Source organism: Hylobates moloch, unplaced genomic scaffold (genome assembly GCF_009828535.3).
Source record: "Hylobates moloch isolate HMO894 unplaced genomic scaffold, HMol_V3 SCAFFOLD_5, whole genome shotgun sequence".
Classification (NCBI taxonomy): Eukaryota; Metazoa; Chordata; class Mammalia; order Primates; family Hylobatidae; genus Hylobates; species Hylobates moloch.
Window position 1 is genome coordinate 113216545 of NW_026652280.1, and position 23167 is coordinate 113239711.

Below are 23167 nucleotides of genomic sequence, written 5' to 3' on the forward strand. Positions count from 1 at the left end.
AATTGCTGGGATTACAGGTGGGAGCCACCATGCCCAGTCTGATTTGCTTTCTTATCATTCATATGCTCACTGGACTATCACTTTTAATTTCCTTCAAGAACTTTGCAGGCTGGGCGCAGTGGCTCATGTCTGTAGTCCTAACACTTTGAGAGGCCTGTGTGGGAGGATTGCTTGGGCCCAGGAGTTCGAGACCAGCCTGGACAACAATATGAGACCCCATCTTTACAAAAAATCAAAAAATTAGTTGGGCATGGTGGCATGAGCCTGTGGTCCCCACTACATGGGAGGCTGAGGTAGGAATCACTTGAGCCCAGGAAATTGAAGCTTCAGTGAGCAGTGTTCATGCCATTGCACTCCAGCCTGGGCGATAGAGCAAGACCCTATCTCAAACAAAACAAAACTTTTTCTTTGCATTCGCAACTAGGCTAACTGGCACAAGAGGCCTAGCATTGGCCTGTCTTGGCTTTTGATATGCCTTCTCACTAAGCTTAACAATTTCTAGCTTTTTAAAATTTAATGTAGGAGATGTTTGACTTTTTGTTGTTGTTGTTTTTGTTATTGACCAAGTCCTGCTGAATCGATTCTTCTTTTCAGTTGGACACTTTGAGGCCATTGTAGAGTTATTTATTGGCCTAATTGCAATATTGTTTGGTCTCAGGCATTAGGGTGGCCTGAGAAAGGGAGAGACAGGGAATGGCCAGTCAGTGAAAGAGTCAGAATACATTTATTGATAAAGTTTGCTGTTTTCATTGGGCGCAGTTTGTGGGGCCTCAAAACAATTACAGTAGTAACATGAAAGATCAGAAATCACAGGTCACCATAATAGATAAATAATAATTTATAAGTTAGGAATATTGCAAAAGTTAACAAAATGTAACAGAAAGACACACAGTGAGCACACATTGTAGGAAAAATGGCGTCTACTAATTTGGTTAATGCAGGGTTGCCACAAACCTTCAATTTATAAAAGCTCGGCATCTGTGAAGCGGTATAAAGCTAAATGCAGTAAAACAAGATATTCCTGTGTATCTTCAAGAATATAAGAAGCCCTAAGAATACCAACAAGCTTTATGATAATAGATATTAGTTATATTATACTTAGTTTATTATAAGATATTAGTGTTCTTCGTATATGATTGTATGTGCACATATGTGGCCAAGTATGACTATGACTTCACCTTAAGCCAGCTTCATTCTTAAGTGATAAAATTAACTTTGGAAATACTTACTGACGTTATATAAATATATGTTACTCTATGATATTATTTTATAGGATTTAAGCCATTTTTATTATAAATTATTTCAGTTACTTTCTGTATCGTATCTCCAAGTTTTCCCTGTATAAAGCAGCATTCTTCTTTTTTCTCCCTCTGTTGACAGGTCATTTTGTCTCTTTTCTTCATTGCCAAGTTTTTTGTAAGAGTGGGCAACATATTCAGCATTTCACATCTTCAGCTCCCCATACTCATGCTAATGTCTGTCTGCCGCTACCTCCATTGCTATAAAATTTCTTTAGTAAAGATTAGTGACCTGTTGCTCCAGAACATAGTTACTGTTTTTTTGCCATCATTCCTTTTGGCAAATACATATTGCTTTCTAGGTCTCTATTTTTTAAATTTAATTTTCTTGCACTGTTACAAGAACTAATTTATCTTAGAGATGCCAGTGAACAATTTTGAAAAACATTTCCTTACCCCATATCACATCTCTCTGACAGAGAGAGAAGAGGCAATGATTATGTCAACAGTTTGAACAGCAGCATCTTGCAAGAGTTTCAGACCAGCCGACCACTCATCAAAGAACTTGGCAGCTTTTAATCTTGTTTTTTTAATACAACAGTATATCCCTTCTGATGACAAACCTGTCCCACCAAATCTCCACAACACACATTGTAAAATCAGTGATTGGCAAATTAGTTAGCTTTGGCATGGATCTGTGCCTGCTTGCCCATGACAGCCTGGAAACTGGTTTTGTACTTGCAACAGAGTGTCAACAATAAGTTGCTCACCGTAAGAAGGAGAGTTGAGTCTCCTTCTGCAGGTTTGTGTCCAGTGATCAGCATGTGTAAAAAGTATTCCTTAATATATCTTCTGAAGACTTTTTCTGTTTCTGTTGGAATCTTCTTTGATTACAAGTTGGTTATTACCGTCTATAGAACCACTTGTACCCAATTCAGCCAACAAAAATGCGACATATTTGGGCTGATGATGTAATAGTTTACAGATATCTGTAAAGTTGACAAAGTTAGTTTTCTTGGTTCCTACTCAAATGACCTGTAGAGGTTTGATGACAAATTTCCTTTTCAGCAACCACATCTGGATTCTTTTCCCTCGTGGTGTTGAACATTTGCTTCAGTAGCTCCTTATAAGTGTATCTGAGACTGCCCTAGCAGGGCCTCTATGATTACTGAATGAGATACCGTTGTCTTTTTTGCTGTCTTCATCTTCTAGAACTTTGTCTTTCTCTAGTATTTCATCCTCATCTGGGAACTTGACATTCTTCTTTTTCTTCTTTTTATTGCCAAGCATAATATTAAGGTCATTCTCTGGTCACCTGGTTCTTGAATATCTTTTCAATCTTAAGATCCTTTACACCTTCTTCAGCTTCATCAATATCAAATATCTTTTTTGTTCTTTTCTTTTGATTAAAGAAGTTCAAGTCATCTAGATAATCAGAAGCACCTTTTTCCCTACTGTTCTCCTCATCAGCTTCCAATTCTTTGTCCCCAGTTGGCTCTGGCTCCACTTGTTTTGTTTCTAAGGGCTGGGTCTCCTCTGTTTGGGTATCCCCTTCCTCCTCTAACTAAAAGACTGCTGCTGCTGATTTTACTTCTTGGTCATAGTAGGATCAAAAATCATCTCATCCCCAGACGTGGCTGCAGCTCGAATGGGCTAGGCACAGACTGGAAGTCAGACAGATCCGCCCTAGCCCCCAGCAGCAGCGCTGCTCCTGCTGTTACCTCTCCTACCACTGCACTCTCTAGCCCCTTATTAATGTGTGCACATAGGGTGGGAATAGAGATAGGTGCACGGTGGAGAGAGGAACTAGACTTAGGCATGGTTATACTTCTCCAGTTTGAGGTTTCTGGCACCACTTGACAGTCTTTTTCCCTTCAGCTTCTTTTTCCCATTTTTTGGATAATTCATTCCAGTCTTTCAATACTTAACTCACAGGACTCTCTCTTATCATTTGGACTGGGCTCTGACTTAAGTAATTAGAGGCTGTAGGTATAAATTCTCTCAACTCACCTCTCTATATGAAAATATATCCGTAATTTTTCATTATTTTCTAAGGGAAAGGAGAGTGGTGTTGATGACCAAAGCTTTGGAGTGACTGCTTGAGAATATTGGAAAGAGAAGCTAGGGCCAAATGAAAAGATTGTTAGGTCATGCTAAGAGTCAGCTGACTTTAAGCACATTGTGTAATTTTAAAAGTAAATTGGTACAATGGTAACAAGTTAATCATAAATGGTTAATGGAAAAGTAGTTGATCCCTGTTTGACTCGTGTTTGTTTCAGTTACACAGACAGCTACGTATTTGTGTCCTGGCCTTTGATGTAAAGTGTACTTCTTGTAGTTTGCTGTTGAAAATGTTTGAAAGCTGTCTCCTAAATTTGAGAGCTCTTTTTCTTCTGCTTGACTTGTAAATATTGGTGTAACAAGGGTTATTGTCCTTGATAATATTCTTCCTCAGCAGTCATAACTGCACTTCACATTTGAGTTATTTACATGCTGGTAGCTCCCTCCACACCCTTCAGCTCCAGAAATATGCTAGTTAAACACCATCTATCCAAAACTTACTCATTACATTTCTGGCTAAAACACTTTTTCCTCATTTTGAGTAGTTATGTAATTATCTATGCATTTCCCACACCAGGAACTTGGGAATCATCTGGAATTTCTAATTTGTTTCTTCATTGTAACTCTTAGTACACCTTCATCATACAGTCATTTATTAAGTCCAGTTGATACTCTGATTTATCCTCTGCATTTCCTTTAATATTGCCTTAGTTTAGTCTCTTGTTACTGATAGACCAGCGTTTTAATTAGAGAAATAGTTTAGCATAGTTCTTAAGAGCATGAGCCGTAGACACAGACATGTTAGTTTCAGATCTTGGCATTTACATCACCACATGACCTTCAGAATGTTTCTTGATTTCTCCGAACCTCAATTTTTTCACCTTTAATGTGGGGATAGTAATAGAACCTACTTTACAGGGCTGCTGTGAGAACTAAATACACTTATACATATAAACTTCTTAAAGAGTTAACTGATCTGGCCGGGCGTGGTGGCTCACGCCTGTAATCCCAGCACTTGGGGAGGCCAAGGCAAGCAGATCACCTGAGGTCGGGAGTTCGACGCCAGCCTGACTAACATGGAGAAACCCTGTCTCTACTAAAAATACAAAATTAGCTGGGCATGGTGGCGCATGCCTGTAATCCCAGCTACTCCGGCGGGGGCTGAGGCAGGAGAACAGCTTGAACCTGGGAGGCAGAGGTTGCGGTGAGCTGAGATAGTGCCATTGCACTCCAGCCTGGGTAACAAGAGTCCATCTAAAAAAAAAACTCAATCTCAAAAAAGAAAAAAAAAAAGAGTTAACTGATCTTATAGTAAATAATGCATATTTAGATGCAATTTTTTTATGAATAGAGCCTGTCCTCAGCACAACACTCATTCTCAAATGGACAGATTAAAGTTCTTATTTGAGTGAGGACGGATGTGCAGGGAAGAGCAAAGTTGGGTTGGGAAACATCAGGCAAGGGACATGGCATAACAGAGAGTTCCCACATCCCTAGTAGTTTTATGAGCCAAGCTGAAAAAATGACATCAACTAACAGATTCTTAGAATTCTTGTCTGTATTTTAGAACATTGTTCTCAAAAAGTATAGCCCACAAAGCTGCAATGTCAGCATGGCAGTGAACTTAGTCTCTGAAATTTATTATTGGCTATGTGAGCAGGGTTGCACAGATTATTTTACTTTACAACAACTTGACTGTATTTCATGTGATTCAACTTCCAGGTCCTCAATTACTATGTTGTGTTATGGCAAGGTTTTACTTTTTTTTTTTTTTGAGACCGAGTCACTGTCTCCCAGACTGGAGCGCGGTGGTGCAGTCTTGGCTCACTGAAAGCTCCACCTCCCGGGTTCACACCATTCTCCTGCCTCAGCCTCCCAAGTAGCTGGGACTACAGGCACCCGCCACCACACCCAGCTAATCTTTTTTGTATTTTTAGTAGAGACAGGGTTTCACCATGTTAGCCAGGATGGTCTCGATCTCCTGACCTCGTGATCTGCCTGCCTTGGCCTCCCAAAGTGCTGGGATTACAGGCGTGAGCCACTGCACCTGGCCTTAATGTATTTTTGATTGACATTTTATACCTTAATTTTTCTTTCATATTGTAATTAAAACGACTCTTTAAAACTTTAATTGTAGTGTAACAAGCTATTGTAGTTTGATGTTTTGATTTCATCATTTTAAAATCTCCCAAACTAATATTTATATATCTTTATATTTACTTTTAGGCCATGCATGTTTAGTAACAACTTTTATTGTTACCTTTGCTAGTTGCTTTTTGCATCTTACATCTAAATATGTTTCCATTTTCTTAAATATTAGGTTGAACTGTATAAAGTTGCCATATTTGCAAGTCATAAGTGGTTTAATATTGGCAATTTTATATAGTTTGACTTTATGCTTTACTAGTTCTTATAGAAATGGGCAATACTCATGTCTGAAGTTTTTTTTTTTTTGCTTTTACTCTTGAGTAAAAGTTTTTTAGGTTATTGAATTCTAGATTGACTTTTGCTTTCCCTCAATGCTTTGGAGATACTACTCCTGTTATCTTTTGGTATTGCCTTTTACTGGTGAGGTCTGCTGTCAGCATGATTGTCTTCTATAACTATAATTTTTGTTTTCATTCTAGTAGTTAAGAGTTTCTTCTCTATCTTTGTTTCTTAGTTTTCTTATCTCTTTAAATAGCATCTCTATTGCTTATCTTCCATTAACTTTTATTTGACTTATGGTAGAGCTTCTCATTTAGTTCTTTAGTTTTCTTACCTTCTCTTTTGCAGTGTCCATTTTTTTCTTTTATCTGTACAAATTCTGTATTATTTCTTTTATATCTGTATTCTATCTTGATAATTTTCAGTTATCTTTTGCTTACCATTTAACCTGTTTTGAGCTTATTCGGTGCTATTTTATTTCTCTATTTCTTTTTCAGATCTACCCAGTTTCATAGATTGTTTGGCCCTTTATCACTCTGAACAATTTCATACATATTTGAAATCTTTCAGACTGCTTTATTTATTTATTTAAAATCTGTGGTTTCTAGGTTGTTACTTCTTGGTTTATTGTGTTTGTTGACTCACACTGAGATGTTGGGTTTGCTCATGTGCATTGAAGTTTTTATTGTGTGAGCCTGTCTTCAGTGGGAGTCCTTGTTGTGCTCTAGGTTGGGAGGTGTTCTCATGAGATGGTTTTGTGTTTGTAAGGTTACAGACAACTTTTTTTATTAGTTTCTTGACTTGGCATTTCTGTATCCTGTACAGATGGTACAGATTTTGGTTATATATTTATATGTATGCATACAGCTTTTTTGGGGTTCTCTGGGACCGACAAGGGTTTCAGGCTGTAGGACACTAAAAACCCGCTTCATGCTTTGCTCCATGCTTTATGAAGGGAGTTCATAGATTGTTTGGGAGTTCCATGCTTTATGAAGGGGTTGAGTCTCACCTTTTAAACTTTGTTTTCCTGTTCCCAACAGTGGTACTGTAATAACTCCTGTGACCCACATGCATCAGTTCCTCACCACATGGGCTTTGAGTTTTCTTTTTGTTTCTGGCACTTCAAAATATTTTCTTCTTCCTTCCAGGGTTAGTTAAGTATTTTTCAAAATACACTTTTAATTTGTTATGTTTTAGCCATTTCTGTGTTTCAGTTCAGGGAATCAGTTGGTCTTTCCACACCTGCTTAATCACTCATCTTGAATGGAAGTCCACCAGTCAACTTACTGAAACTAAATTCCACTTAACATTGTAAAGACAAACCGCTTTGTAGACTTGTGTATTTTAGCCTTTTAGAAGAATCTCATTTCCCACTGACCCCTCATACCCAAATAAAAATGTTAGTAAATTTACATTTAAAAGAAACTAATTCAGTAAGTATGAATGGGTCTCTTAGAACTTGAGCTTTGAATTGATGAAATCAGTTCTAGGGACGTTATGCATAAAACTGGTCAGTAGCTTTGGTTTTAGAGTCTGGGTGTCAGTTTTTTTGTATAGTGATCAGAACTCATCATAGCGACTAGTACTGAGTGATTAAGTCCGGAGCACACTCATCTGATATACACTACCTATAAGGGGAATACATAATCAAATGTAAAGTGGCTCTCATTTTTATTTTTATTTATTATTATTTTTTTGAGATAGGGTCTCACTCTGTTGCCCAGGCTGGAGTACAGTGGTGTAATCTCAGCTCACTGCAGACTCTGCCTCCTGGGCTCAAGCAATCTTCCCATCTCAGCCTCCCAAGTAGCTGGGGCTACAGGCACACACCACCATGCCCGGCTCATTTTTGTATTTTTAGTAGAGATGGGGTGTTGCCATGTTGCCCAGGCTGGTCTCGAACTCCTGGACTCAAGCCATCTGCCTGCCTTGGCCTCCCAAAATGTTGGGATTACAGGTGTGAGCCACTATACTTGGCCAGCTCTCATTTTTAGAGCAGACATTTATGTAATTTTAAGATTTATTGATAAATACAGAAGCAGATAGCAACAAGATCCCTAAAGAACCTTCAACTCTTGTTTTGGGGGTAAGACACCCTGGCTACTGAGTAATCCGTCAGAGGTAAGTAGTCAGTATAGGAGTGGGATTTGCTGATGTCTGTAGACTTGCATGTATTCCCTTGTGTCTCTTTGGGACTTCTTCATGCCTTGTGGCTGAATTCCAAGCTTCTCTGAAATTTTTTTCAGCAAGTAAGTCTTAACTCAGGTGTATCTTGTCATTCCTGTGTACTACGGACTGGGTTTCTTCTGCATTGTTGAATTATTCTTTTTCATCTAAATTTGCTAAAGTTGCTTGTGTACTGATATATGTGCCTTGCTCCTTCCTTCACCCTCATTTTTTGGATCTTGTGTTAATCCTCTAAATTCCTTAATATCATTTTAGTGGGGATTTAGACTTAAGAAGAAGATGAATTTTTGTCTTCATAAGCTGTGATGTCAGCCTGCTAGATTGAGTTGGAAATTTATAAGAATCTGAGAATTAACTTGTTGAGTTTCAGAAAGTGTAACATAGAGCTGTATGGAATAATTTATTTACACAGAATGGATACTTTCAGAACGTTGAATCTTGCTTAGAACATAGAATGTCTCTCCATCTTTTGTGTCTTTCAACAAAAATATTCCTTCATTTAGATGTTGCAAATTTCTCATTAATTTTCTCAGTATTTTACATAGATGTAATTATATACATATGGATAGAAGGAAAGATAGATATATTTTCTGCTATCTTTTGTAGCCTCCTTTTTTCTTATAATTTGTAAACTTGTACTTGCTATTATCAGTTTCCTTCTCTCTTAGTTGAGTTGGGGGTCCCCCAAGATTGGCTTCAGGAACAGTAATCCACCAGAAGGACCTATAGGATTGAGAAAATTTTTTATATTATGGTCGCATTTTATTATAGTTGAAGACATTATAGTTGAAAGATACAGATTAAAATCAGCAAAGAGAAAAGGTACATGATGCAAAGTCCAAGAGAAAGCAGACCCATGCTTTCAGATGTCCCCAGCAACAATGTGGGACAATACACCGGGAGTTTGCCAAGTAGGGAATCTCACCTGAGCCTTGGTGTCTAAGTTTTGGAGATCAGTCTCATTGCCACGCAGCCCCCACAGGACTGGTAATCAGCTACTTGGACACCAGTGCACCCAGAGGTCAAACATGGTATGGCTTAAAGCCTCAGGTATACAAAAATACTCTTATCAGGCAGAATTTTCCACGGGCTCAGAGGTCATCTCCCAGGAACCTGTAAAGGGCCAGTCCTGAAGACAGGCCTTTCTTAAGAAGGAATGTGCAGCGTTTGAGCAACCCAGGCCTACCAAGTAAACCCTTTCTTGCACACTAGTATATTCATGTTCGTTCTTCAAGACCCTATTAAGTGTTATCTTTTTGGTGAAAATTTAACTGATTCACTCTAAGAAGAGTTAGTTGCTCTCATATCTTTGTCTCTACAGTTACTTATACTTATCTTCTTTGTAGTTTTATATAATACACTTTCTCAAGAGGTTTTTAAGTCATGCTTTCCCAAATGTGAAAATATTTTTCCTTTTCCCCTTTCTTTTCACTTTACTATTTCTCCCTTTGGTTTGAAAAATTGTTTTTGTGTGTTTCCTTTGACCAAGATCTTTTTGTTTATTTATGTTTTTGAGACCAAGTCTCTGTCACCCAAGCTGGAGTGCAGTGGCGTGATCTCAGCTCACTGCAACCCTCGCCTCCCGGGTTCAGGCGATTCTCCTGTCTCGCCTTCCTGAGTAGCTGGGGCTACAGGCGTGTGCCACCACACCCGGCTGACTTTTTTTTAATTTTTGGTGGAGACAGGGTTTCACCATGTTAGCCAGGATGGTCTCGATCTCCTGACCTCATGATCTGCCCGCCTCGGCCTCCCGAAGTGCTGGGATTACAGGTGTGAGCCACCGCACCTGGCTCTTTTTATTTATTTTTATACCGTGTTTTTGGTAAAATAAAGAGGAAATATTGATAAGAACAGTATTTTGTTTTAAGTATATAACAGTAGTTATTTTTTAATTTTAATTATTTTATTTTAAAATTAGAGATGGCGTCTCACTATGTTGTCCAGGCTGGCCTCAAACTCCTGGGCTCAAGTGATCGTCCCACTCCCAAAGTGTTGGGATTACAGGCATGAGCCACCTCACCCTTCTTTTAGAATGATAATTTTAATTATGTTTTCATTTTCCATCAGAATAACTATATAAGGTACTACAGTTTATGTACTACACAACTCGTGGGGACTTGGTTTATATCCCAGTCTTTGGTGCTTTCTGTAGTTGTGTACATTATAAACTATAAAAATTATATACTAATATAGAATCCTTCTTGAAGGTGTGGATTGTGTCATTTATGCTGTATCCTCTATTTCATGGCTGACATGTAGTCAGTTTGTTATGTTGACTCTGGTGCTGTTTTTAGTTATTTAGCCTCTATGTGTTACCTCAACAGTTTATCCATTCTGATAAGTCCTAGAACACTAGCAGGTGAAAGTACAGATGATCTTTCTTCTCATAATAGCATGTATTCAAGTATCTCTAACCAAGTCAGAATTTATAAGATGATAGATTGTATATTAGTTTTCTGTTGCTGCTGTAACAAAATTACCACAAACTTGGTGTCTTAAAACAGCACCTGTCTTACTGTTTTACCATTATGGAGGCCAGCAGTTTGAAATCCCTTTCATTGGGCTAAAGTCAAAAGTGGTGGCAGGACTGGTTCCTTCTGGTGGCTCTGGGAGAAAATCCATTTCCTTGTCTCTTTCAGCTTCTAGTGGTTGCCTGTCTTTCTTGGCCTCTGGCTTCTTCCTTCATCTATAAAGCGCATCACTCTACTCCCTGCGTCCATTGTTATTATAATTGCCTTCCACTCTTCTGTAGTCTTATTTTCCTCTTCCTCCCCCTGATAAGGTCACTTGATCACGTTTAGGACCCGCTGGACAAACCATCTCCAGAGCCTTAATCACATCTGTAAAGTCCCTTTTACCATGTAAATTAATATTCACAGTTTACAAAGATCAGGATCTGGATTTCTTTTGGGGCAGTTATTCAGCTAACCACATATTGTAATGAGGAAGCACTTCTTGGGAGGCATCATAATGCTTGTTTTTTCTTTTCCTAAATAGAGTATCACTTTTACCCAAATGGAATAACTCGCTGGGTTATTTTACTGAACTCTTGATGCTCATTTCTTTGGTCTTCTCTGTGATGAATTAATGTTTCCATATGGACATCATGCACAATTTCTTTATTCCTGAAGAATATTTTAAAATGTTGTTATTTTATGTTGTAGTTGGTGTAATACGGTGCCCAGTATGCCGCCAAGAATGCAGACAGATAGACCTTGTGGATAATTATTTTGTGAAAGACACATCTGAAGCTCCTAGCAGTTCTGATGAAAAATCAGAACAGGTATGCTTCTCAATTTTTCTTTATATTCCTATCTTGATATCAAACTGTAAATTATAAGAAAAACATGTTTGGATAGTTAAGTAATTTAGGGTGGTTCTGCTGCGGATTCCTGTTTCAAATAGAAAGTTAAAGATAGCTTTCTTATATACTCTCAAACTTAGTTAAATGAGACTAAAGCTATTACTTAAAATATGATGCTCTTGGTTTTAATCCCACATCATGTATCACTTTTTTCTTAAATAAAGAAGCCTGGGACACAGTAGATAGACAAAAAAAAAAAAGTCAAATTTGGGCCAGGCATGGTGGCTCACGCCTGTTATCGCAGCACTTAGGGAGGCTGAGGTGTGAGGATTGCTTGAGCCCCGGAATTCGAGACCAGCTTGGGCAACATAGTGAGACCCCATCTGTTCAAAAAATAAAAATACTAGCCAGGCGTGGTGGCGTGCGCCTTTAGTCCCAGCTACTTGGGAGGCTGAGGTCGGAGGATTGCTTGAGCCCAGGAAGTTGAGGCTGCAGTGAGCCATGATTGCACTACTGCCATCCAGCCTGGGTGACAGAGCGAGAACCTGTCTCAAAAAAAACAAAAAACAAAAAAACAAACAAAAAAAACACAGTCAAATCTGCACAGACTTTGTGTTCTCAGCCTTAGATTTTTACCTACATGAATGATCTGTAAGGAAAAGGATTTTGTTGAAGATAAATGGATAACAAAATAATTTTATTCTGTGTACAGTGAAATAGTATATTTAAGAACAAGTTTTTTTTTATTTTTTGGATCTACATTTTATGTATTTAATTTAGATTAGTGCTTATTTCCTCTTTTAGGTATGTACTAGTTGTGAAGACAATGCAAGTGCAGTTGGCTTTTGTGTAGAATGTGGAGAGTGGCTATGTAAGACATGTATCGAAGCACATCAAAGAGTAAAATTTACTAAAGATCACTTGATCAGGAAGAAAGAAGATGTCTCAGGTAAGATATATGCATTGTAATCATTACAATGATTAACCTCCCTCTTTTGCCCCTATAGCATTTTCTACTTATTCTTTATAAACTTTGGATAGCAACGTCAATAGGAATTTAGAAAACTAGACAAAAATTATATGTTTGGTTAAAAAATATTTGTTTTATTTTGCTACAGAGTCTGTCGGAGCATCTGGTCAACGCCCTGTTTTCTGCCCTGTACACAAACAAGAACAGTTGAAACTTTTCTGTGAAACATGTGATAGATTGACATGTAGAGACTGTCAGCTATTGGAACACAAAGAACATAGGTACAGAAATCATAATTACTTACCAGGAAATACTATAAAAAGTGCTTGTAAAGTCATTCTTCATCTTAAAGCAAATATTGATTATATGTTTGTCTCTTAATCTTTTAAATCTAAATTTTACATATTTTAATTTCTTGAGCAATATATGTTTTGGTAAATTATTTAAAGATTTCCACATTTATATCTAGTTGTCTTATGAATGTTTGTTAAAATGTATCATTTTGTAGGTTTGGGTTTACAAGAATGGAGTTATATTATTCATTTGTTTGCTACTCCTGTGATTCAAATAAGCTTTTTCTTGGTGTCCTATAGTGTTTTTGGCTGTAATCTACAAAAGCAGTATTCCTTTAAACATCAAATCATAAGTACACTGATTTCATGTTACATATAAAATTTGTAGAAAAGCTAGGGATTTATGAACAACTAAGCAGAGTTACTGACCCTCTGATACATACCTTTGTATTTTAGCCTTGTACCCTCAGAATTCAGTAGTATTCATTTACTGTGAGTGTGTTTCATATGAATGGTTTGGGAACTGTACTAAAATTTCTAGTCAGTTGTGTAACAATATCCTTCAGTAAATTTCTCCAGCTTCCATGGCATCTGTTTATTACAAGTAAAAAGATGGTGTCACCCATAGTCCAGAATTTTCCAAAGTGTTTTTCAAACAACAGTTTTTATGGCTGGATGGGAATAGATTTTATTAATCTATTACCAAAAATGTGTAAGAGAACTATGTGTTTCTTAACGATATGATTTCTTAGAGTTTTTAATTCATTTGAATTCATTGAAGTTTATTAGAGCCTTCTTAAAGAGGGGATACAGTAATCCTAATTGCCAACAATTATTGCGGCCTTAACTTTGTGCCAGGTACTTTTCTGAGTGCTGAATATGTATTTAATTCATACCAACTACCCATGAGGTTTAGGTACTAGTATTATGACTGTTTTAAATGTAAGAGAGCCTACTCACAGAAAGCTGTAGTAATCTGTACAAAGTCTCATAGTAATTGGTAGTACCAGGATTTGAATACAGGTAGTCAGACTCCAGATCTCTTCTTAACCCATATGCTCATTTTCTTCCATAGGGTATAGAGAATATAGAATGCAGAATGTCTCAAATTTGACTATATAAAGGTAGTGCTTTTTGTTCTTTTTCAAGGCATCTCTCACAGCTTTACAGTATATTTATTAAATTTTTGTACTCTTAATTTGTTCAGAAATGTCTTAACCTATAACTTGGCTGAAATTTTAGATTGTCTGCTAACAGTCTCAGTAAGACATTAGATTACCTTTTTCACAGCTGCAGTCAGATCGTTTTTTGAGTGTTAGATTTCTTATAGCTTTTTAAGTTGATGGTGAGAGGCAAAAAGAAAAGGAAGATGTCATAACTTTTCCTCATTAAAGAATAGCTTCAGCGGCATTGCCACCTCAAAGTTTAACCATTATCCTTCCCTTTCTTTTACCATTTTCCTTTACCACTTATATCTAAGTCCTTATTATCTCTTGTGTAATTTTTAAAAAAAAACTGTTTTTTTCCTCCTCCTATACCCACACAACACAGAGCACTTCTGTGACCATGTGTGTGACCAGTTTCCCCTCATATTGACTGATTCTCGCCAGCTTGGTGTCCAGTAAATGAGTTCAGTTCTGTCGCCATCTACCTAGAGTTAGAGTCAGGTCCCACAAGTTAAGGGCTCAGTCCTGCAAACTGCCATTCCACTTCAAATACCAGTCATTAAGTCCCACCTTCTGGTACTTAAAAAAGAATACACATATTTTTTAAAAGACAGGTTCTTGCTCTGTCACCCAGGCTGGAATGCAATGGCATGATCATAGCTCACTGCAGCCTCAAACTCCTGGCCTGAGGCTGTCCTCCCTTCTCAGCCTCCCAAAGTGCTGGGATTACAGGTGTGAGCCACTGAGCTTGGCCCCTGGCCTCTGGTATTCTGACTGACTGACTGTAAATTGGGGGTGGGGCGGGGCACTTCCACGACCCCTTCCTTGAGTTTGGTCATTTGCTGGAATGGGTCATAGAACTCAGGGAGGCATTTAACTTACTACTGCCAATTTATTACAAATTAAAGTAGTTACAACAATTTAAAGATCTTAATTGGTTTTATTTGTGATTTTAGATTGTTTCAGTGAACTGAGCAGAGGAGCTTGGTTTTATAGACAGAGAGGGACTGAGGAAAGCAAAAACAAAGAATAAAAAGTGGTTGGTCATTTCAAAGTTACTTTCCTAGTAAGGCTGGAGCAGGGCAGAACAATAGAGAAATAATTGATTGGCTAACATCAGGTTACCTCAGGTTACCTTTTATTGTAAGGATTAAAGACATCAGCACCATAGGAGAGGTTTACCAAAAAGAAAAAAAGGGGGAGGGGTTAAACACAGGGAGCCTCATTATCATGCCAGTTGAAACTGGCTTATTTGGGAAATGAGGGTGCTATCTGTCTCCTGATTTCTTGGATGGTCTGATAACTCATTTTCAGTTTGATGAACTCAGCATGAGGGACTCCATTTTGATTTTTTTTTTCTATTTCAACAGTTTCAATGAAAGTTTGTATATAAGATTACTTTATTCCTGCATCTTCTCAATTGTTTCTTCCTTGTATTTTGGCCTTTTCCTTTCTTACTTGGTGAGATTTGACTTTTTGTTCAAGGATCTTTTTGTGGTCTTTGTCCAGTTTTAACCTAGTGATAACCACTATGCTGGTGTGAATGCCTACATGGACAGTTGTGCCATTAGCCTTTTCCCACTGCATCTGTTCAGTGTTGATGATATATTTCAAACTTTGACTAAATTGCCAGTTTGCTGACCTTTATAGTGTCCTCGCACAATCTGAAATTTATCATCCTTTTGGATGGGCATGGAATGAGCGCTGTACTTCTGTCTTAGCTCTTAGGAAAGAGGGGAAGACATAATCTTCCTATAAATGTGGGAAGGTGCATTGAAACACCTTTTGTGGTTCTTGCTTCAGTCAGAAGTAACAAAGGGATTAAACTTTATTTTGGCCACTCTTGCTTCAGCAGTGGCCACAAAGGGGAAGAGAACTATATGCTGCTTCTGGTTCTGTCTGTATTTTGATTTTTAGTCTGATCTGTTGGGGCCTAGTGCAGGAGCTTAGTCCAGAACAATGTCCTCCTGTAATTTTTGTTTAACTATATATATGGAGAAAGAGAATTTTTCTTATTTTTTGAAGAGACGGGATCTCACTCTGTTGCTCAGGCTGGACTCAAGCTCTTGGGCTCAAGTGATTCTCCCACTTCAGTGTCCCGCATACCTGGGACTAGAGATGCGTACCACTGTGTCCCACCTGACAATATTTTATTTAATTTTTTAAAAGAGATTAGGTCTTGCTGTGTTGTCCAGGCTGGATTTAAACTCTTAGGCTCAAATGATCCTCCTGCCTCAGCCTCACCAGTAGCTGAGATTACAGGTGCAGATCACCATGCCCAGCTCAACAATATTTTAAAGAATACAAATGAACAACTGGGTGAGGAGATGCATAGGGTGAAGTATGTGGGAAGGGGTACAGAGTTTCCACAACCCTCTGTGGTGGATGCCTTATCCTCCACATGTTCAGTAACCTGGAAGCTCTCCAACCCTTGCTCTTTCGGGTTTTTATGGAGATTCATTATATAGGGATGCGTGATTAAATTGTTGATCATTTGTGATCATCTCAGCCTTCAGCCCTTCTCTTCCTAGGTTAGGAAGTAGGGCTGAAAGTTCCAACTCTTTAATTATCTGGTTGGTTCGCCTGGCAGCCAGCACCCATCCTGATGGGTCTGGGAGTCCCCAGCTATTGGTCATTTTGTTAACATACAAAAATATACTTATTTCAGAGATTCTGAGGGTTTTAGGAATTGTATGCCAGGAATAGGGACAAAGACCAGAACAAATATATACTAAAATATCACACATTTCTTCTCTTTTGTTCATGCTTTCATTTTATTTTCTCTGGATGGACTGTTGCAGAAACCATATCATTGGACTTAAAAGCCAGCCTCCCATTACTACAACAGGTTTACAACTATTCTCCCTACTTTGAGGTTTACTCTGTCAAATTCATCCTGTCTGTGTTGCTGCCAGGGTTATTTTGCTAAAGTATAGTTGACCCCCATTAAAAAAAATACTTAACAGTAATCAAAGTTTAAGTGTTCAGTATGTTATCACCCAGCCAGATTCTCCTTTTCTCCCTGTCCAGAAAAAGTCAGTACATTGAGACAGCAGGAGTTGCAGCAGAGAAAGAGTTTAATAATTGCAGAGTGGCTGAGCAAGGAGGATGGGAGATATTTGAGAAATATTTCTCAAATTCCAACTCCTTGAGAATTTGGAGATGAGGGTTTTTAAAGGGTAGTTTGGTGGGCAGGGGCTAGGGAATGGGTGTTGCTGATTGGTTGGGTCAGGGATGAAATCATAGAGGTGTCAAAACTGTCTTTGTGCAGTGAGTTATGCTGAGTCACTTCCTGAGTAGGGGGTCACAGGACCAGTTGAATTAGTGTCTTGGTATGGGTCACCTGCCTGGGTGGTATCAGTTAGTCCAGCAGAATGCAAAGTCTGAAAAATATCTCAAACACTAGTCTTAGGTTTCACAATAGTCATCTTATCTATAGGGGAAGTTAGAAATCTTGTGACCACTTGCTAGTGACTCCTGAGCAATAAGCAATTATAAAAAAACAAGACAGGGAACAATGGTTGCTGTTTATGCCTAAGTCTTAGCAGAATTTAGGCCCCTACTGTAATTCTAACCTTATAGCCTTTCATTAGCTTCACAAAGGTGGTTTCAGTCCCTGAACAAGGAGGGTATTAGTTTCAGGAAGAGACTATTATCCTTGCTCTAAACCATAAAATAAATTCCTCCCATAGTTAGGTTGGCCCACATATGGGAATGAGCAAAGACAGCTTGTGAGGTTAGAAGCAAGGTGGAGTCAGTTGTGTTAGGTTTCTCTCACTGTTATAATTTTGCAAAGGCAGTTGCAAGTATAACATACATTATTGAATTTTACCAGTGTCTTTCTCTTCATCGTCTGTTCAGAGTTACAAAACAGTCCACAAGATCACCATCACTTCTGACACCAACTGCAGAGTTCTGTGAAAACCCAAACATAGGGGAAAATCACATGCCTGCTGAGTTGATTTTTTACTTTCTGTAATCAGAGTAGTGGCCCTCCAAACAAGATGCTGTGCATTCATCTTGGAATTGTCCATAAACCAAACTGCTCTTTACTGATTAATAGAAAGTAGTTTATAGTGTAGCACCCATCTGATCACAGCATCAGCAGCTCCTCAGGTAGTTTCAAAGTCAGCCTTAGGGAAAAAGAAGCTACCTGCTTATAAGTATGATGAGTACCTCTTTGCATTCTCCTGGTTGTAAATCCTGCACGAACTATTTCTATTTTATAGGGAACTCTTCTGGACACTGCCTTCCTTATTAGTGTTTCTCTGACATCACCTAAGATATTATGGCTATTTTGAATTTCAGGATTATTTTATGTCCTTCAGTCATAGATTCAGTCTCAGTTAATGCCTGTAGTAGCTGTTTTTTTCTCCAGTGTTGTACATTGTACCATGGCATCCGGACATCTTCTGGTCCAAAAATCCTAGTGGTTGCTACTGGGTGGCACTCATAGGGTTTTGCCCATAAGCTGTAGTCTGCATTAGTATGTGTTGCTGACACTTCCCAAAATCATGGCGGAATGTGGATTATAGGGCCGTAAAGTATTGAGAGAGACTACTTTCTGCAGTTCAGATACAGCCTGTCTTTGATCAGGCCTCATTGAAATGTAGGCCTCTTTTAGGGAGTTTTATTGATAGGAGCAGCAGTATTCCCAGATATGGAATATGAGTCCTTCAAAACATGGATATACCCAACCAAACACTGGGCTTTTTATTTAGTGCTGGGGTAGGTGGCTACAGCAGTATATTTTTCTTTCTCTGTTGAGTGTCATAGGATGCTCCTGTTCTGGTTATTTCTAAGGATTTTTTCACCATTTAGGCACGCCCTTAGACCTTTGCTGGATTTATCAGCCAGCTCCTGTTGGTCACATGTCATTGCTGCTTTTTTCCCCGAATTCCCCAAACTTTTTATCACCATTGCATTTAAATTAGTCCTGCCTTGGTCTTCAGTTTCTGATAGTAGCATGACATCATCAGTATACTATATTATTACATGTGGGGACCCAAATCAACTCTAAATTTCTCCTAACCAAATTATGACGGTAAGCTGGGAGTGGAAATAACCCTGTGGTGATAGAGTAAGTGTAAATTGGGATCTCTCCCACTCAAAGGCAAATTGTGGTTGGCTGTTTTTGAAGATGGAGGTAAAATAAAAAAATTCACAAGATTAGTCCCTGAGTACTGTTTTCCTTTGCCCTGCTATATATTTTATATGTTTTTTGTACTGTTGAGACCATATTAGGAACTGCTGATGCTATGGCGGAACTACTTCAGGCTTTCATAGTTCACTGTTAGTCTCCATGAGCCATCTGCTTTTTTCACAGGCCACACAGGATTATTGTACAAAGAATTCATTGGCACCAGCACTCCATTGTCTAATTCTTCATTAAAATGGTAATCTTTTTTTGTCCAACAGGTAATTTCATCAGGCAGTACCTTATACTGTCCAAAATTAACAACCTCTGAGGCCCTGGGTGGTTCTGGTGGTTCCTAGTTAGCATTTCTCATCAACACTGGCCTCAGGGTGAACTTACATGCTTTCTGTTTTACAGTATTAGACAGGTGTACTTTTCAGTCAAACATACTGTCTATCCCAGTAGTACATTCAGGTAATGAAGAGGTAACCACTTCACATAAAGGCAGCTGAGACATTCCAGTTTTAATGTAAATTTTTACCTTAATCCCATCAGCTGTCACCTTTTAATTTAACCTTAACACCAGTTAGGACTTCAACAAGATTTAGAATTATGGGCCTCCCTGTCAAGGGGGCCTCCCTGTCAAGGAGTTCTAGTAAGGTCTCTTATCTACCCCTGGCATTTTTACCCACACGTGTATATTGCCTTAGTTCCCCAGCTGCTGGTTGACCTCTCTGTCTTCATCTTGAGTAAGATGAAGACCATTGCCCCAGGCAATTTGAGGTCAGGTTGCTTATTGTCATTATTGTTCCCTGGCTTTTTAAATCTTCCCAAACTGGGGTAAAATACAGCATAGTTAGTTTAAGGCCCTTTAATGTTGGGAGCTAGCTGGGGCTCTCATTGGTCTATCCAGTCCCATGGTAATGCTGCATTAAGACCTTTGTTTCAACTCCATCCGTGTTCAATTTATTCATCCCATTTTAGGGATCTATAGATTTCCATCTTCCTGGGATAAATTCCTTGACCTCTACTATTTCCCTGTTTCCTTATGGCTTAACTCTAATTTTCTTAGCATCTGTTAAGACCCATAAAGGGAAGCTTAGATAATACTTCTGATAAGGCTTCTCAGATTATTGCTAGATTTTACAGCAGTAAGGTTACATGGGAGTGCCCATGCAAAAGGGGCCCCCTCAATCACAGTATTTACCATATACCATGATGCATACTGAGTCATAGTCATGTCACTCATAGTCATCTGTTGACTATCCCATCATCATGTCAGTCCAGTGCAACTTGCATAAGAAGCTTATCAGCTGCTTATTCTGGGGAGTTCAATTTGGCATTTATAGGAGGAGGAGGATAGTTGCCCTTTTCAAGGTAAACACACTTTACAGTGACTTTTATATCTAGTCCACTGGGCTAGTTGTCCCCTTGGGAATAACCTGCTGGTGTGTCTGGATCATGTATAGCCTTCTCTGGTTGTGCAATAGTGAGCTGTGGGTCTCGCTTCAACCTAGACACACCCTTTGATTCTACAGCATTAAAAACCAAAGATACTGTGCCTCTAAGTCAATCACTGTCACAGTCCATTTTAGTAAAGGTTTTTATTCCAGAAGCTGATAGTGTTGATCAACAAAATGAGACAATTTGTACTATAATCCCTGGTTTCAGTAGTTTCTTGGTTTTGTCATTCTTATACCTGGACTACCTCCTTGTAACTGGAGGTCACAGACATGCTATCTAATTTCCAGCATAATTTTTCCTTTTGGAGTGACCCTGAGACTAGTGACTGTAGCCCAGACTGGCTGAAATCTGAGCTTGGCCTGGTGTCAGGATCTGTCCTAACATTCTCTTGTATTTTCATTTTAGCTAGTGCACGTAGCAGTAACAAAAGAATTGTTTCATTAACTTTTTTTTTTTTTTAGAGGGGTCCTGTGCTATTGCCCAGGCTTCGAGTGCAGTGGCTCACTGAAGGCTTTAATTCCTGGGCTCAAGCAGTTCTCTTGCGTCAGACACCTGAGTAGTTGGGACTACAAGCATGTGCCACCACATCTGGCCAATTTTTTATTTTTTTGTAGAGATGAAGACTTCCTATGTTGCCTAGGCTGACCTTCAACTCCTGGGCTCAAGCAGTCCTTCCTCCAGGACCTCTCAAAGTGCTTGGTATATAGGCATGAGCCACCATGCCTGGCCTACTTTTTTTCTTATTAGTTTGCATTTCCTTATTTATCTGGTGGTTCAACTCCTCGGGAATTGGGTCTACCATTTCTAAATCCCATTGGTAATTTTTACCTCTAGTAACTGCAGCTGCAGTTATGTAACCATGCCATGACTGGTACCCATCCAAGAATTAAAGGTTTATCAATTCCCACCTTCTCATCCTCCCTCTTCACAAACCACCTGTTTTAGTAAGCCAGGGTCATTCAAGTGATCCCACTTCTGAGGCTGACTATAAAATTAGAGAGTAATCCACCAGACTCCTTTCACTTCTGACGCCACTTGTAAGATCAAGATTCCCTAAAACTTACACTCGGGTTTGATAATTTGCTAGAATTTACAGAACTCACTGCAAGCTGTTATACTCACAGTTATGTTTATTACAGTGAAAGGATACAGATTAAAATCATGCAAGGGAAAGATGCACAGGGCAGAGTCCAGGAGAGTTCCAGATGTGGAGTTTCCAGTTGTCTTCTCCCAGTGGAGCCATGGACATCATTAACACCTCCTGATAGTGATGTGTGACAGTGTGCACAAAATATTGTCAGCCATGGAATCTCACCTAAACCTTGGTGTCTAGAATTTTTATTGAGTCAGTCTCTGTCACATAGATGTGGTTCACTGGCCACATGGTAGACCTCAGTCTCCAGGACAGCTCCTCCTGAGGTTGATCTGAGACTGTGTGACCCAGAGCTCCCACTGTAAATCAGATTGTTGACACAGACTATCTAGCTTGGCTCAAGTCCCCAGGCAAACAAAGATAATTTCATCAGGCAGGACATTTCTGGGGGTTAGAGATTACCTGCCAGGGACTGAAGGCAAAGGCTAGATCTCTCTTTGGGCAAAGTTAACTTTTTTACTAAACAATCTCTTATCTTCCACTTACACTCTAGTAGCAACAGCCCTCTACCTAACCCTCCAACTTTGTACATGCAGCTTTCTTAGACCTGTATTTATTAGGAGAGCCATTTAACCTTAAAACTAGTTCACCTCTTTCTATCTTTTTTTTTTTTTTTCCTGAGAGACTCTCTCTGTTGCCCAGGCTGGAGTGCAGTGGCATGATCTCAGCTCATTGCAACCTCTGCCTCCTGGATTCAAGTGATTCTCCTGCCTCAGCCTCCAGAGTAGCTTGGACTACAGGCACACACCACCACGCCCAGCTAATTTTTGTATTTTTAGTAGAGACGGGATTTCACCATGTTGGCCAGGATGGTCTCAATCTCTCGACCTCGTGATCCGCCCACCTTGGCCTCCCAGAGTGCTGGGATTACAGGCATAAGCCACCATGCCCAGCCTATTTATGATGTTTTATAGCTGAGTATTTCCTGTTCTTTATTAGATTGGCCATAAGTTTGTGGTCTTTATTGGTCATTTTAGTGACCCAGTTTTTTAATTCATTTATTCTATTCTTTGGAAATGTTCTGATCCTCACAGTTTTCTTTTATCTTTATTAATTTTTTACTTAGTTTGATTTTGCTGTATACTTTTTAGAATCTTATGTGAAACCTCAGTTAATCAAAAAGATGTGAATTTTCCTCTGAATTTAGCTTCATTCCATAATCATCCATTTATACAGTCTATAACTGTGTTTTGTTTTTTTCTTGCCTCTCCCTGCTTTTTAAAATTTTTGTTTAAATTAAAATAATTGCTGCATAGTAAAAAAGATGAGCTATGTTTTGTGTGTGTATCTTTTAAGTGAAATATACTACCAACTTTATAAGGTTGTTGTGAGGATTACAAGTACTGAGAATTGTACCTATAAAGTGCTTAGCATAGTAAGCACTCAATAACAGTTTAGCTATTATTGGCTGTTATTACAGTTGCAGCCCACATGTTTTATTTTTTTCTCTTTCTTTACATTTTTTTTTTAATTGAAATCTTCGATTTACTTTATGGCTTTAGAAGTTGTTTTGAAAAAGGAAAGCAGCTATAGAACTGCATGAAATTTTGTACCTGAGAACATTACTAGGTTTCTAGATAAACCATGGGGTTTTTCCATCTCCCTCCAAAAATTCTATTCACATTAAAGGAACTTAAAAATCTGTAGACTTATAAAGACTAAGAATGGGAGAAGAGACATCAATGGGGATTTCAGTCCTTTTTTTTTTTTAAAGCAGGGTAATGAATGGAAGATTTGGTGGATCTGATATGTGGCCTAATGGGGTTG

General features: G+C 38.7%; 1 protein-coding gene and 1 pseudogene across 5 annotated transcripts in view; one reads left to right on the top strand and one right to left on the bottom strand.

Moving 5' to 3' along the window:
* The window catches only part of TRIM33 (tripartite motif containing 33), a 122852-nt gene that overhangs the window by 41125 nt on the left and 58560 nt on the right, over positions 1 to 23167 (top strand). For all 5 annotated transcript variants that reach the window (XM_032154919.2, XM_032154920.2, XM_058439437.1 and 2 more), the window contains exons 2-4: positions 11078 to 11196; positions 12022 to 12166; positions 12336 to 12468. In XM_032154919.2, coding sequence (XP_032010810.1) covers positions 11078 to 11196; positions 12022 to 12166; positions 12336 to 12468 — 397 coding nt within the window. The remainder of the gene's footprint in view (positions 1 to 11077; positions 11197 to 12021; positions 12167 to 12335; positions 12469 to 23167) is intronic.
* LOC116469574 (eukaryotic translation initiation factor 2 subunit 2-like) lies at positions 1563 to 2965 on the bottom strand (annotated as a pseudogene).